Source organism: Pediculus humanus, genomic scaffold (genome assembly GCF_000006295.1).
Source record: "Pediculus humanus corporis 1103172107481 genomic scaffold, whole genome shotgun sequence".
In the NCBI taxonomy this organism is placed as follows: domain Eukaryota; kingdom Metazoa; phylum Arthropoda; class Insecta; order Psocodea; family Pediculidae; genus Pediculus; species Pediculus humanus.
This window is the reverse complement of record NW_002987098.1, coordinates 231,758-245,882: the sequence shown is the minus strand read 5'-3', so window position 1 is coordinate 245,882 and position 14,125 is coordinate 231,758. Positions and strand designations below refer to the sequence as shown.

General features: G+C 24.0%; 4 protein-coding genes across 4 annotated transcripts in view; 1 reads left to right on the top strand and 3 right to left on the bottom strand.

Moving 5' to 3' along the window:
* Phum_PHUM136930 (ATP-dependent RNA helicase WM6, putative) overlaps positions 1 to 415 on the bottom strand; it is a gene marked incomplete at both ends in the record, with an annotated part of 3,847 nt that extends 3,432 nt beyond the window's left edge. Inside the window, 2 exons of the mRNA XM_002424536.1 lie at positions 83 to 130; positions 214 to 415. Of these exons, the coding sequence (XP_002424581.1) occupies positions 83 to 130; positions 214 to 415 (250 nt within the window). The remainder of the gene's footprint in view (positions 1 to 82; positions 131 to 213) is intronic.
* Positions 416 to 1,723: 1,308 nt separating this feature from the next.
* Phum_PHUM136920 (uncharacterized protein) lies at positions 1,724 to 5,986 on the top strand (the record flags this gene model as incomplete). Its single annotated transcript, XM_002424535.1, has 7 exons — positions 1,724 to 2,307; positions 3,102 to 3,476; positions 3,916 to 4,049; positions 4,126 to 4,278; positions 4,927 to 5,155; positions 5,230 to 5,442; positions 5,740 to 5,986. The coding sequence occupies 7 exons, from the start codon at positions 1,724 to 1,726 to the stop codon at positions 5,984 to 5,986; spliced, it is 1,935 nt and encodes a 644-aa protein (XP_002424580.1).
* A 682-nt stretch (positions 5,987 to 6,668) lies between these two features.
* Phum_PHUM136910 (alpha methylacyl-CoA racemase, putative) lies at positions 6,669 to 8,763 on the bottom strand (the record flags this gene model as incomplete). The annotated part of the gene is made up of 4 exons (XM_002424534.1): positions 6,669 to 6,805; positions 7,088 to 7,199; positions 7,392 to 8,552; positions 8,677 to 8,763. The coding sequence occupies 4 exons, from the start codon at positions 8,761 to 8,763 to the stop codon at positions 6,669 to 6,671; spliced, it is 1,497 nt and encodes a 498-aa protein (XP_002424579.1).
* A 789-nt stretch (positions 8,764 to 9,552) lies between these two features.
* Phum_PHUM136900 (uncharacterized protein) lies at positions 9,553 to 11,430 on the bottom strand (the record flags this gene model as incomplete). The annotated part of the gene is made up of 8 exons (XM_002424533.1): positions 9,553 to 9,604; positions 9,667 to 9,684; positions 9,707 to 9,843; positions 9,951 to 10,121; positions 10,321 to 10,554; positions 10,649 to 10,930; positions 11,004 to 11,117; positions 11,242 to 11,430. The coding sequence occupies 8 exons, from the start codon at positions 11,428 to 11,430 to the stop codon at positions 9,553 to 9,555; spliced, it is 1,197 nt and encodes a 398-aa protein (XP_002424578.1).
* Positions 11,431 to 14,125: the final 2,695 nt, after the last annotated feature.

Below are 14,125 nucleotides of genomic sequence, written 5' to 3'. Positions count from 1 at the left end.
ACTTGATTTTCAGTGGGTTCTAGTTGCTGTAGAGTAGCTAGAACAAATACAGCTGTTTTCCCCATCCCTGATTTTGCTTGACATAGAATATCCATACCCAATATAGCTTGTGGAATGCATTCGTGTTGAACTATTCAAAACAAAGGAATCAAAAAAATTAAAGCATATCAAAGCATATTTAAAACTAATTTCTTGTAACAGAAATATAAAAACCTTCAGATGGATGTTCAAATCCACAATCCATAATTGATCTAACAATTTCTGGCTTAAGTAAAAAATCTTTAAAAGCGGAACTGTGAATTGAAACATATGTTCCTTTAACTTTTTCTTTCCCGGCTCCATCGATTGATCCTTCGACTACAGGTTCAGTTTGTTCTTCATCTTCATAATCCAATAGGTCTTCATGATCAGCCATTTTACTAAGGGAATTAATGATTTTATTTAAAAATACTTATTTCGAAATTAGGTATGTAATAGTTTTAAATTAGAATTAATATTGACAGAATAAATTAATTCTCTTTAACATAAAAAAAAAATTACAAATATATTAAAAAAAAACAAGTTTTTATTTACAAAAAGGAAATTTAAATAATTAAATCATTAATAAAAAACGATTAATTAGAGAGCTACAAATTTTGATAACTCTGTGATAAAGATAGTAACGATCAACTTATTACGCATTGAATTTAACGCGTTTTTATAAGAAATAAAAATTTAAGTGGTAATCTAATAAAACGTAAATATACACTATTAAAGAAAAAAGCTGGTAGAGAAACAAATAAAACAAAAAAAGCAAATCACTAATGCAATTCAAAAAAATAGCTATTTAATATATTACTCTGAAGAAAGACCGGCTACAATTCTTTCCTAATCTGATACAATCTCTAACAATAAAATGTAATAGGCAACATAATTGAAAGTATACCGACGGTTTACAATTTAAAATGTAAATTTTGCAATACACGCGTAAAAAGGCGAGAATAAGTAATTAAAAAAAGTAAGAGCGTAAAAACTAATGACTATTTTCAAAAAATTAATTATCATAATGTATTTTTTGAGAAATGCAAAATGGACCCTTGCTTTTCGAAATAAAATTAAATATAAAAAAATTATAAGATACGTAATTCAATATTGTGAGTAAAAATTCAAGAACAAATATTTAATATTATAAGATTTTAATTAAGAAAAAATAAACGATGTAAATTTACTAACCTGATAAGTTTTAAGTGCCGGAATTCTTGTAAGTTTCAAGCAAGCATCAAGAACGCTCAATCGAAACAGCTCGATTTTGCTATAATTTACTACTACGGCTTTTCTACTCTACCGCAAAAATATTATTCTTTCAATTAAGTTTTACTCTATGAGCATTCTTTCTAATACTATTAGTGACACTTTTTAGGTACTATACCTAAAAAATAGATAATATTTATTAAATACTTATTGCAAATTTAAATAAACATAGTTATTTATTGTTTATCGTTACATTAAAATGTAAATTAGTAATTTAAATGACGATATATTTGTTAATTTCATTCAGTCCGTTACTTTTTAATTTAAAAAATTTTATATTTTATTTTGAAATATATATATACACAGGCACATACATACACCTACACGCATACGAACACGCACATACACACGTTCGCGTGCTTCTACAAAAACACAACAAAAAAAGTTTATTTTTCCCTTTTTTTTTTATAATTTTACTTACAATTTTCTAAAAATGAGCCTGCTACATACTATAAAACCTACAGACGATGATTTAACTGCAATAAAATATATAGGCGATTGGGAATTCATTCCTGAATCCGTTTTAATTCATATTTTTCAATACCTATCACCCAAAGAATTAATAAATGCAGGTTTGACTTGCAAATCTTGGAATAGAGTTAGCTATGATGATTATTTATGGAAAAATCATTTTTGTATTAATTTTAAAGTAGATCATAATATAAAAATTTTATCAAGGAAATATTCATGGTATGAAGAGTATAAAAGATTAATTTATCACTTGCCTGTAGTTCAAACTGAAATTTTAAAAAATCATACTCATCAAGTGCTTCATGTTAGTTTTGCTCATAATGGTCAATTATTTGCTACTTGCTCAAAAGATGGCTTTATATTAGTTTGGAATTCAAAATATCCAGCTGATATTAAATACAATCAAGACATGAAGATTTTAGGTTGGAAATTTACTCAATTTTCTCAATTTAATCAATCTGATGAACTTTTATTGGTATCTGGTGTATGTTTAGAAACTCCACTGTGCACTTCTGGAGAAATAGCTGTTTTTAGTCTTGAAGGCAAGTTAAAAAAAATTTTATTAACCTTCCTTCATCATTATTTTAAACCAAACTATACTTATCTTGAATAATTTATCTAATATCATTATTAACACTGTTAATGTTTTATTTTACTGTAAGTCAACACTCTTTAAATTTGTATTTAACATTTATTTATTTATTTTTTTTTTTTTATCCACCTGTATTTATTACTAATTTGTTTCATATACATTTTTAATTTTTTTTACCATTAATTGTTATTTAAATGATTCAAATAATTATTTTGCTCCATGATTTGAAAATTAATTGTAAACCACACAGGCAAAAAAAAACCTAATCATAACTTAATTTAACTACTAATATTTTAAACCCAAATTGTTTAAAATGTATTTGTTAAAACAGAAATCTGTTTCAAACAGAATTATAAATTATAAATTTTGTTTGATTTTAAATATAAAATGACAGAATCCATAGATTTTAGCGTGTAATCTAAATGCAATGGCAAATCTTGTTTAGAAAAAAAAAAAAAAAAAAATTTTTTTAGTTGAGAACTTAATAAGGTAATTTCATCTTCAGTTAAACAAATTTTTTGTTTTTGTAATATTGCGATTTTTAGATATTAAATAATAATTGAAAATTTATTTGATATATAAAGACATAATGTATAAATAATATTTAAATTACTTTAATTTTTAATGACAAAAGATAGTTTAGACATTATAAAATTTGTTTAAAAAATAACAATAACCATTTAATTAAAAACATTTTATTTATTATTGTTAAAAATGTTTTTTTAGATGAATTTAATTTGCAATGCAGAATTGTCAATAAACCATATGACGTTTTTGGAACGTGGTACAGTGAAAATTATTTATTATCTGGAAATATTTTTTGTTTGGGAAATTTAATAACCTGCTCAATTTTAAAATTAAATAAAGCATCACAAGAAACTTCTTCCGAATATATACCAATTATAAGTCATCTATTTAAATTTTATAATAAAAATGCGAGTTCGATTCGTGGTATTTTGGTAGCCAATTGTTTTAAACGAGATGATGATAAAAATAATTTAGAAAATTCAGAAATATCTCACATTTTAATGGATTTTAAAGATGGATCTCCAGTTTATCAAAATGATGATAATCACGACGTTCATTTAGAAAAAATAAAAGAATCAGATAAATCATTACAAATGTAAGTAATTCAAATTAGTTTTTTTTTATTTTACTTCAGTTATGATTTTTGTTTGATATTTAATTATAATAAATAAAAAAAAATCCATCGAAATAAACTTTACAGGGAGATCGTCAATTGTTTTTTTTTTTTACAACAAAACTTTTACACAAAATAGTTGATGACAAACCATTTTTTTTTTTTTTAATTTTTTAATGCCAGATTTCATTTATTTTTATGCATACTCAGAAATTATATAAAAAATTACCTTATTCACCTTTAATTATATATTATTATTGTTTGAATTGCATTAATTTATAACATTTTGTCACCTTTGTTATTCGTTTGATAATAATCTGAAACTTTAGAAAAAATCGTTAAGCGTTTGCCCTGTTCTTAAAAAAAAAAAAGAAAAATTATATAATTATATAATATTTAATAGAAATGTCTTTTACTTCAGAAACACTTCAACTGAAGAATTTCATGAAAACATTGATTATTCACAAAAAGATGGAAATACCATTTATGATAATGAAACAGATGAAAAAATTGAAATAACCAAAAGAAATAAATCACAAGACTCCAATTGTACAGGTAAACATAAAACTAAAAAATAAAAATTTAATTGATAAAAATTATTAAATAACTATTATTTTTTATTTTCCAAAAGATAATGTCATAGAAGAAAATGAAACTTATCAATTACCTACCATCAATAATGATGATGATGATGATGAATGTTCAGAAGAAAATGATGAGCCTAATTTTGAAAAATTATTAATTTTTACAACTGGATCTGAAACTTTTGCTCCTCATCAAATCGGTATGTTATTATAATAACAATTTTATGTTATTATAAATTGAATTTAAAAAAAAAAAAATTGATTGCAAAAAATTAACTTGATAAATATATATATATATATATATATATATAGTTAAAGTTTAGTAAGAGTTAATTAGGTTAATAAAGCATATTTTTTTTATTTTAACTGCAAGTAAACAAGTAGTTTCTTTGTTAAAAAATAAAATGTTATTGTTTTAGCATAAAAATATGAGTAATGATATTTCCTTTTGGAAATTTTCCATAATTGGATTTTCAACTACATATTATAATGTTAAGATTTTGGCGCGTAAATCAAAACATCTGTCAAACATTTTTTTTTTTTTTTGTTTTTTCATTTGTGCAATGCAAAATTCAAATACTTGAATGAGTCTGAGTTAAAAAAAAAATAAAATTCCTTATAATAAAATCAAATCGCATTCCATTGTTTTATTGATTTAATAAATGCCGCCGATTAATTCCTGGTATTTATTCTTGTTATTGTCACACCAAAGAACACATATATTTAAAAAAAAAAAAAAAAACTCATCGTAAAAAACTAATCAGATACATAACAAAAAAAAAATTCATGATGAAAAAAAAAATTATTATGAGTGATATATAACGATAATTTTATTCAATTTTTTTTAGGTTTTAAAAAAATCAAACCAATAATTTTTCCAAAAGAAATGGAACCCGGTCCTACTCTGGCTCAAAGAATTGCAGAAAAAGAAAAAAAGAAAACAGAATCATCTTCGACCCCCGAACCTGAAATTAACTGGCAGGATTTTGACTCAATTGAAGAGAAATTTGACAAAGCAGATCATCTCATAGATTTACATGGTCATATAATAGGAATGGCTCTTTCTCCAGATCATAGGTTCGCTTTAAAATTTACTAAAATACAGAAAAAAAACTAAAATTCATTTTTCTTTCTTTTTTTTTCTTTAATAGATATTTATACGTGAATAATAGGCCTTGGCCTCAAGGATGCGTTATTAGAAATCCGTTAAATCCTCCACCCATTGCTCAAGAAATTGATATTCACATAATTGATTTAATAACAATGAAAGAAGTTGGAACAATGTTAAGAGCCCATAAAGCCTATACACCAAATAATGCATGTTTTTTTATTTTTTTAAACGTTTGCAACGAATATGTGGCAAGGTACGATTTTCTATATTTCACACAGGTATCTTATACACGAACAGGATTAATATTAATCCACGTGACAATGCTTTAACTTTACTTTTTATATTATTTAAATAAAAAATTCGATGGGCAAAACATTTTATTAAGGAATAAAACAAAATTATTATATGTATTAAATATTTTCTGACATTGAAATCTCCTTCGAAATCGATCTCATTAATAATTAATCAATTTTTTAATAAATTCATAAGTCACGTGATGCGACAAAGTTTTCATTGTTTTATAAAAATTTTTTTTTTAATTGTTTTCAAGTGGGGCCGAAGACAAACACGGTTACATATGGGATCGATATTATGGAATTTGTTTGGCAAAATATCCACATGATGATGTTGTCAATTCTGTTGCTTTTAATCCTTGTGATTCTGAAATGTTGGTCACGGCATCTGATGATTTTACTATTAAAATTTGGAGATCTAAACACAAAGTTAAACACGATCTTAAAATTGAAAATATTTCTAATTTACCGAAAGCTTCTGAAATTAAAAAAAATAGTATTTGATGTAAAAACAAATCCCCCTTTAATCAGTACATACACACTTTGTTTTTTGTTGTTGTCTATTTATCATTGTATAAAAATTTATAAATAATATTAATTTCAATATTATTATTATTTTAACTATAATTCATGAGTAAATTTAAGATACGTTGAAATCGTCTGTAAATATTTGTTTTTTAAAATAAATTATAACAATTTTTACGTACTAATTGTTCGATGACATTAAATTATTAGCTTATCAAATTAAAGTTATTGATATTTTACATAATTAAAAACAAATAAATGTTAAAAAAATATTTAAAGACGAGATTAAATTACGTTTTTTTAAATACATTTTTTATATGTTGTTTTTTTTTCGCGCGCACACCCAAATTTTCTCATTTAATTAATTTTATTTTATTTTTTGATTAACTCAATATTAAATTATTTAAAACGGTTTAACTAAGTTAAATAAAAAAAAAAATTGTTTTTTTAAATTTTAATAATTAATTATAATAATATACATTTAAATAAAAATAAAAATATTTTAAATAAACTTGTTTTTTTTTCCCTCTCTCTCTCTCTCTCTCTTTCTCCTATATGTATATATATAAATATTTTTTTCTAAACTTTATTTTCTAAGACAAAAAAAAAAAAAAAAAAAAAAAAAGGTGATAATAATAATAATAATAAATTTACGCCGCTATCATACTTTGAATATGAGATTCTTTTTTTGATGACGAAGTTTGATTGTCATTTGATTTTCTTTTGTTTTTTTCAACATGACCAAAACAATGTTCACATTCATTGTCATCATCGGAGGAAGAACTGTCTTCTGGAAGTCTAGGTTTTTTGTATATACAACAACCTTTTTGCCACCCCCAAAGAAAAAAAAAGAAAAAAAAGGAAAAAAAAAAAAATTTTTAATTGATCTGGATTTGTCTCCCACAATTAATAAAATAATCAATTTTCTATCCTATGCTATATTAAAACAATTTGTTCGATGAGAGTGCCTTGATTAAAATACTAATTATTTCAATTAAATATTCATGCATTGCAAGTTCATTAAAAAAAAAATGTTTGCCTTAGGATTTGATTATTTTTATTTAAAATAATAATACTTACATTTTGATTTTTTCTTATCCATATTTTCATTATCTACAGTTTCATCTGTCCAATTAACTTTTTTTCTAGATTTAGGCTTTTTAAGTTTGAATCTGACAGTTGTCACATCTGGCTGAAAAAAAAAAAAAAAAAAAAAAATATTAATTTAAAGGTAGGAATAATTGTGTTTAAAGTTAAAAATTTATGTTGAATAATAAAATAATTTAAACACAAAACAAAACACAAACCTATAAATCACTCCCTTACTTTTCAAATGATTAATTTTTTCATCAGAATAATTTAATATATTTTTTAAAACTTCTACTGTGTGTTCCCCCAAAATTGGAGGAGGTAAACATACATTATTTGGGGAGTTACTAAATTCTACAGGAGGACCAACCATTTTTATTTTTCCTGCGATATCATGATTAACTTCTTTTATTAAATTTATTTCTTTAATGTGCTTATCATTAAAAACCTGGGAAATTTTATTAACTGGACCAAAAGGAAATGATGATCCTTCTAAAATAATTAGCCATTCTTTTAATGATTTTTCCATTATTTTATTTTGTATTATATCATCTAATTCTACTCGATTTAAAACTCTATCTGAATTTTTTTTGTATTTTGATTTTTCATATTCTGATATAAATGTTATTTCTAATCTGTTACACAATTCTTCAAATTGTGAATCGCTACCAGCTCCAATGGTCAAGTATTCAGCATCTGATGTTTCATATGATCTGTAGGGAACAATGCTTGCATGCGAATTTCCCCATTTTTTTCCTTCTTGTCCAGCATTCAGATAATTTGAGCCAATGTTAATAAGGCATGCAAGTTGAGTAGAAAATAAGTTGCAATCAATATGCTGTCCTTGGCCAGTTTTTAATCTTTGAAAAAGAGCAGCAAGAATTGCACCATGTGCATATAATCCAGTAGCTATATCTGTCATTGCAACTCCAGGTTTGCATGGAGGGCCATTTTCAGGTCCTGTAATACTTAATAATCCTCCATATGAAGCAGCTATAACATCATATCCTGGTTTATGTTTGTAGGGCCCTTTCCAACCATAACCAGTCAGTGAACAATAAATTATATGAGGTGATACTTTTTTCACATCTTCATATCCCAAACCCAATTTATTTAATTTTCCAGGTACAAAATTTTCAATTAAAACATCACATTTTTTAGAAAGATTCATTATAATTTCTTTTCCTTCCTGAACTTTTAAGTCAATGCAAACACTTTTTTTATTACGATTAAGTCCCACGAAATAACAAGTTTCCGTGGTATCATTCACAAAAGGGGGGCCCCACCTTCTTGTTTCGTCTCCTGAGCCAAGCTTTTCAATTTTAATTATGTCAGCACCTAAATCTCCTAAAATCATTGTGCAATAAGGACCTGCCACAATTCGAGTCAAATCTAAAATTCGAATATTTTTTAACGGTCCTTCACAAGTAGAGTAAAACTTGTCGATGGTAAAAAGCTTTTTTTTTTTAATGAGCACTTCACGAGCACATTTTAAAGTTTTCAACATTTTCAAATTAAGACACAAGTCAAGTGTAAAATGGCGAATAATGTTTAAATTAGATAATATTTATATAACATACCTGCAAAACAGAGTTGGTTTCACCATCATTTAATGTGACAGTAACTGAAGAATTGTTCACTTGAGAAGTTGTCGGATGATAAGCCATACAAGTCTAAAAAGGAACTTAAAACACAAAATAATTCACGTCAACGTTGCTTTTAATCAAATTATAAACAATTAAAGATATAAAAATAATAATTCATAAGAGTATTTTGCTTAGATTTGCTTTTACTTAAAATTTTGCTACAATTAATAAATTTATTTGCTATATGCAATGTAGATATAAATGTCGCGGTAAGTTAAAAAATTCATTTTACATCATTATAATATACATATACATTTATTTAAGGCATAAAATGATAAAATGATTGTAATTAATAAAACTTTTATCATAAAATTAAACATTAAACATTAAAAATGTAATATCAGAATAAAATACCTTTGATAAAAAGAAAAGCTTTTAAAAATTTTTTTTAATTTAATCAAATACTACGAAAATTCATTAAAAATTATTAACAATTAAAAAAAAGTATTTTTTTTTATCTTGTATTTGCTATAAATTACTTCGTAGTTTTTTAACTAACTTTAACTGTCTTAAAATAAATTTTATTCCACCGTTAATCATTATTTAGTATATATGTCACAGGAAATTAGTAAATTGCTTTAAGTTAATCTTTACTTCTTAATTCTTGTTTTGTTTCTGTTTAAATTTAAAAAAAAAAAAAAAATTTGAAATTATTTAAAATTCTTCGGTTAAAAATTTTTTTATTGTTTGTTTTTATATTTTTTTCGTCAATTAATTTATTCGTTCAACAATAAATATTGAATAACCCAAAACAATTACATAATAATACACAATTTTATTTGTATAAATTACTTAAATTATTTATTCAGTTCATGTCAGGCTTAAATTAAATAGTAATTCTAGATTTGGTATAACAGTAAAACTTAAAATTATATAAATATAAATATTAAAAAAAGTAACATTAAAAAAAAATGTTAAAATAACCTTAGAGTACAATAACTCCTATAAATAATTAAAATATTACGTTTGAGATAATTTTTCAATAATATTATTCATTCGATATTGAATGTGCTTAAATATATCTTCGGCTAATTCTTCAACGATAGTGTAACGAGTTTTTTGAAAACTGAATATATCAATTAAAAATGCCATTACTTCGTGCTGGAAATATAATAATATACAATATTTTTAAATTTTAAATCATATTAAAAAATTTACGTTTAATATTTAGACATTTGGTTTTATGAATGTAAAAAAAAAAAACAAACCTTAAAATAAAAACAAGTTTCTTTCAATTTTTCATCGGGGCCTAAAAATCCCCAAGCCATTAGTGGAGACATTTGCTCTGAAATTGCGTAAAAATGAGACATGAATCCCCCTGGAAATTTTAACATCTTTCTCTTGGCTTTTAAAACAGACCATACGGCTGTGGTCAGAGCCTGAAAAAAAAATTAAAGAATAAAAAAAAATTCACTAATAATTATTTGTGCGTGTAACACAATGTAAAAACAAATGAATTTTCCAATAAAAAAAACAATGGAAACTCAAAAATAATAATAAAATGGGCAATTTACATTAAAAAATATAATAAACTTATATTGATTTTACGACTCAGAGTAATTTATCTAATGTTATTACCGTTTCTTTAAAACCATTAGATAACCATCTATTTTGAACAACAGCGGTAACTGAAGACGGAGGTGATGCCAAATCTTCAAATGCGTCCATCAATATGTAATCCAAAACAACATCATAAAATGTCAGAGCTTTAACTTCTTTAGCAAACAATTCAGTTTCAAAATCTTGCCAATTTTTTTTATTTTGCAAATAACCCAACATGTCTTCGTACGCAATTAAAAATTCTTTTGGATCCTGTAATTATTATAATTAAAACTTTTTAAAATGTATTTTATTTTTTTTTATCCTGAGTATTAATTTATGTTTATAAAAAAAAAAATTATTTTACTTTATCAGCATACAATATCAAATCAGTTAATACTTGACGACCTGAATCGGCAAACCACAACCACATTGATTGGTCTTTGAATATATATCTAAATGCTAAACGTATGCAATGAAGTTTTCCCAGGTATTCTATATCGTTGGCACAGTGAACCATTTCAGTTCGCAAACATCTAAATGGAATACCCGATGTTTCTAATTGTTGTATAGCTGATTGATAAAGTGGAAGGTTGGAAAAATCGGAAAAAACATCTGAAAACTCTTCAAAATCTTCCAGGTCGGCTATCTGTAAAATAAATATTGTCAATTAATTTTTAATATAAATTTTACTTACATTTTACAGTTTTATGTATACTTACTTCATCTTGAGCTGATACAAATGATTCTGCACATGATAATGATATTCTACTTTCAATTTCTCCACTTTCGCTATGCAATTTATTGGAGCTTTCAGTTCTAAATAACACTGATCTCTGAAAAAAGAAAAAAAATATTTATTTTTAATTAAATTTAAAGGAAACATATTTTCCCATATTATCTATAATTTTATTTACCTGGGACCAAATTACTTTACGGTTAAAAATATCATATCCTTACCTGATCTAAAAATAATAATTCACTTTCTTCTTGCAAATTGTACGCGGCATCCAATAATTTTTGCAATTCTCTGGAAAATTCGGCATCTTCAACATTTGTAACGGCCAAAGACAAATTATCGGCTGTTTTCGCGCCATATGCCGACAGTGCATCTTCCCAATAACCAATCGTAGTTTCAAGAGCTTCCATTCCTGTGTAATTAAAAAAAAAAATTTATCATTTGATTTAAATAATAATAATAATAAATCATTTTATTCATTCATAAAAAAAAAAAAAAAAAAATTTCAATCAATAAATTTTTAATAATTAAACATTTTTACAGTTAAATTATATCTACATATAATACTTGGTTATTTTTGGTATAAAATAAAATATATATATTAAAAAGCAAAACGTAATAACGAATGGTTGTATATTGTATTTTATTATTATTATTATTATTATTATTTTATTTCAATATGTGTCAACGACATATTAACGATAAAATTACATTGGATAAATAGATTTAAAAAAAAAAAAAAAAAACATACTCCAATATATTTTGTGTTGTAAGGGGATCAGAGAAAATTGAAAAATATAGATTAATTAATAAAACATCTGAAAAGTTTTAATCATTTATGTAAATGAGAGGGATAAAAATTAAATTAATATAATTTTTTTAACATTTAAAAAAAAGAAAACTAAATGACCCTGAATGATTCACAATGACATACCGGTCCATGGGCAATTTTTAGTCGTTTTATAGGATGACGTAATAAAAGTTTTTTCATCATCCAATGAGAGAGAGAATGTAATGGCGTTGCCGTCGCAGTGGCAACAATACGAAACAACGCTCAAAGGGTCTAATGGCTATAAGAGTTGGAAACTGCAGTCCGCAACATTTCATACAGATTTGCGTAGTTTAAAAAAAAAAAAAGAAATAAAAATTAGTTTTTTTTATTCGCGTTACATAAATGTTGAATTTTGTTTTTCACATTAGGTTTATAAATATTTTTGATTACTATTAATTGTTTTATAAATAGGATATATATAATATACATAGAAAAAAAATTGAAGGTAAGAATTATATTTTGCAATACTCAAAAAATATCACCGTAAAATGCATCACGAAAATGTTAGTTTACATATTTCTAAAGTATCATTTATAATTTTAAGAAATCTGAAAAAAAAAAAATGTATAAATTTTTAAAATAATATTTAAAAACTTTAAAATATATAAAACCAGAGAGCAAATTATACAAATATATTGAAAAATAAGGGGATAAATTTTAGATAAAATTGATTTAAGTGAATTTTTTGATTTTAAACCCAAATTTAACAATTGAAACCGATCGAAGACATACTCACTGTTTTTTTTTTTTTTTTTTTGAATCTAATGATTTATCGGAAAACGTTTTCTTAAAAAAAAAAAAAAAAGAAAAAGAAAAAAAATTGATTTTGATAAATGTGGTTAAAGAATAAATTAAAAAAGTTTTTGTAATTTTATTTTTTTCGTACCTGTTACGCATTTGATTTACAGGAATCACGGTTACTTTAATTTTTTTTTTTTTTGTAACATTTGTGCTACGGTTAATTTAAATAAGCCATAGATTAACCATTAAAAAATTACGAATTAAATTAAAAGTGTTACAATAAATTAATAAATAAGAATTTTATGTATATGTTGTAATTTATACATAAATGACAACTGTAAACTGTAAAAAAAAAAAAAAAAAAAGTTTGCAAATTACTTGAAATACATTTTTATTACAAAACATATTTTAATAGTTATTAAAATATTAAAAAAAAAAAAAGGGGGGCAGAATTTAATTGTTCTTTATATTAATATTATTATATATATGTATAATGTTAATTTATATAAATGACCTTTTGACATTACTTATTACGTTTTATTCAAATCATATAAAAATTTACTAGTTTGGTTCAATTTTATTAAACTTGTACATTACACACATACATATATATATATATATGTAAAACATTAAAAAAAAAATTTAATGTATAAATGAAAATTTAACCGAGTAATATGGTAGAATTTTTTAAAAGTATTTAAGTTTAAAAACATTTAAAATATTGTAAAAACCGATTAGTTTAAAAAATAATAATTTACTAAGTCACGGATTTAAAGTTGCCTAGAATGCCGCACACGTGCATCAGCTTATTTTATGAAACTTGTGACCTTTTATGATAAATACCCGGCAAATAACCTAAAATAACTAAAACGGACCTGGATTTATAGGTTTTATTAACTTATATAATTAATCCTTGTCATATATGCTTGCTATCTTATTCCTTTATGCGAATTTACTGCAATATTGCAATATTCTACACTATAAAGCACATAAATCATCGTATCAATATTTATTAAAAATTAAATTATTATTGTTTTCACATCATGATTGAATGAATGAAAATATTTTTCAATTTTATGTACGTTTTAGACTTTTTCTTTTCTTTTCTTGAGTTAATTCCGCGAATAATAATAAAAGAAAAAAAAAAAAAAAAAAAAAACTTAATTTTTCAGAGTTAAATTTCGATGCATTTCTCGGTTTGTTTGATACCTTCTGACACATCCACATCTTTTAATATATAAAGAAGTTTTAAAAAAGTAAGAAGAAGCTTCTTATCAACTCTTTGTAGAAAAGAAGGGAGTTGTCATGGTTACAACCAAAGCTCGTGAGTACATAAAAAATGAGTAAAATAATAATATTTTCTTTAAAACTATTCGTTAGACATCTTTTTAAAAATAACAAAAATTTGTATTTTACATTATTTTAAAAAAAAAATACTAATGGTATATATGCTGCATACATTTTCCTTGCACTCACTTGAACACGACTAATAACAATATTTAATATCTTAAACTTTTAATACGTTTCTCTCT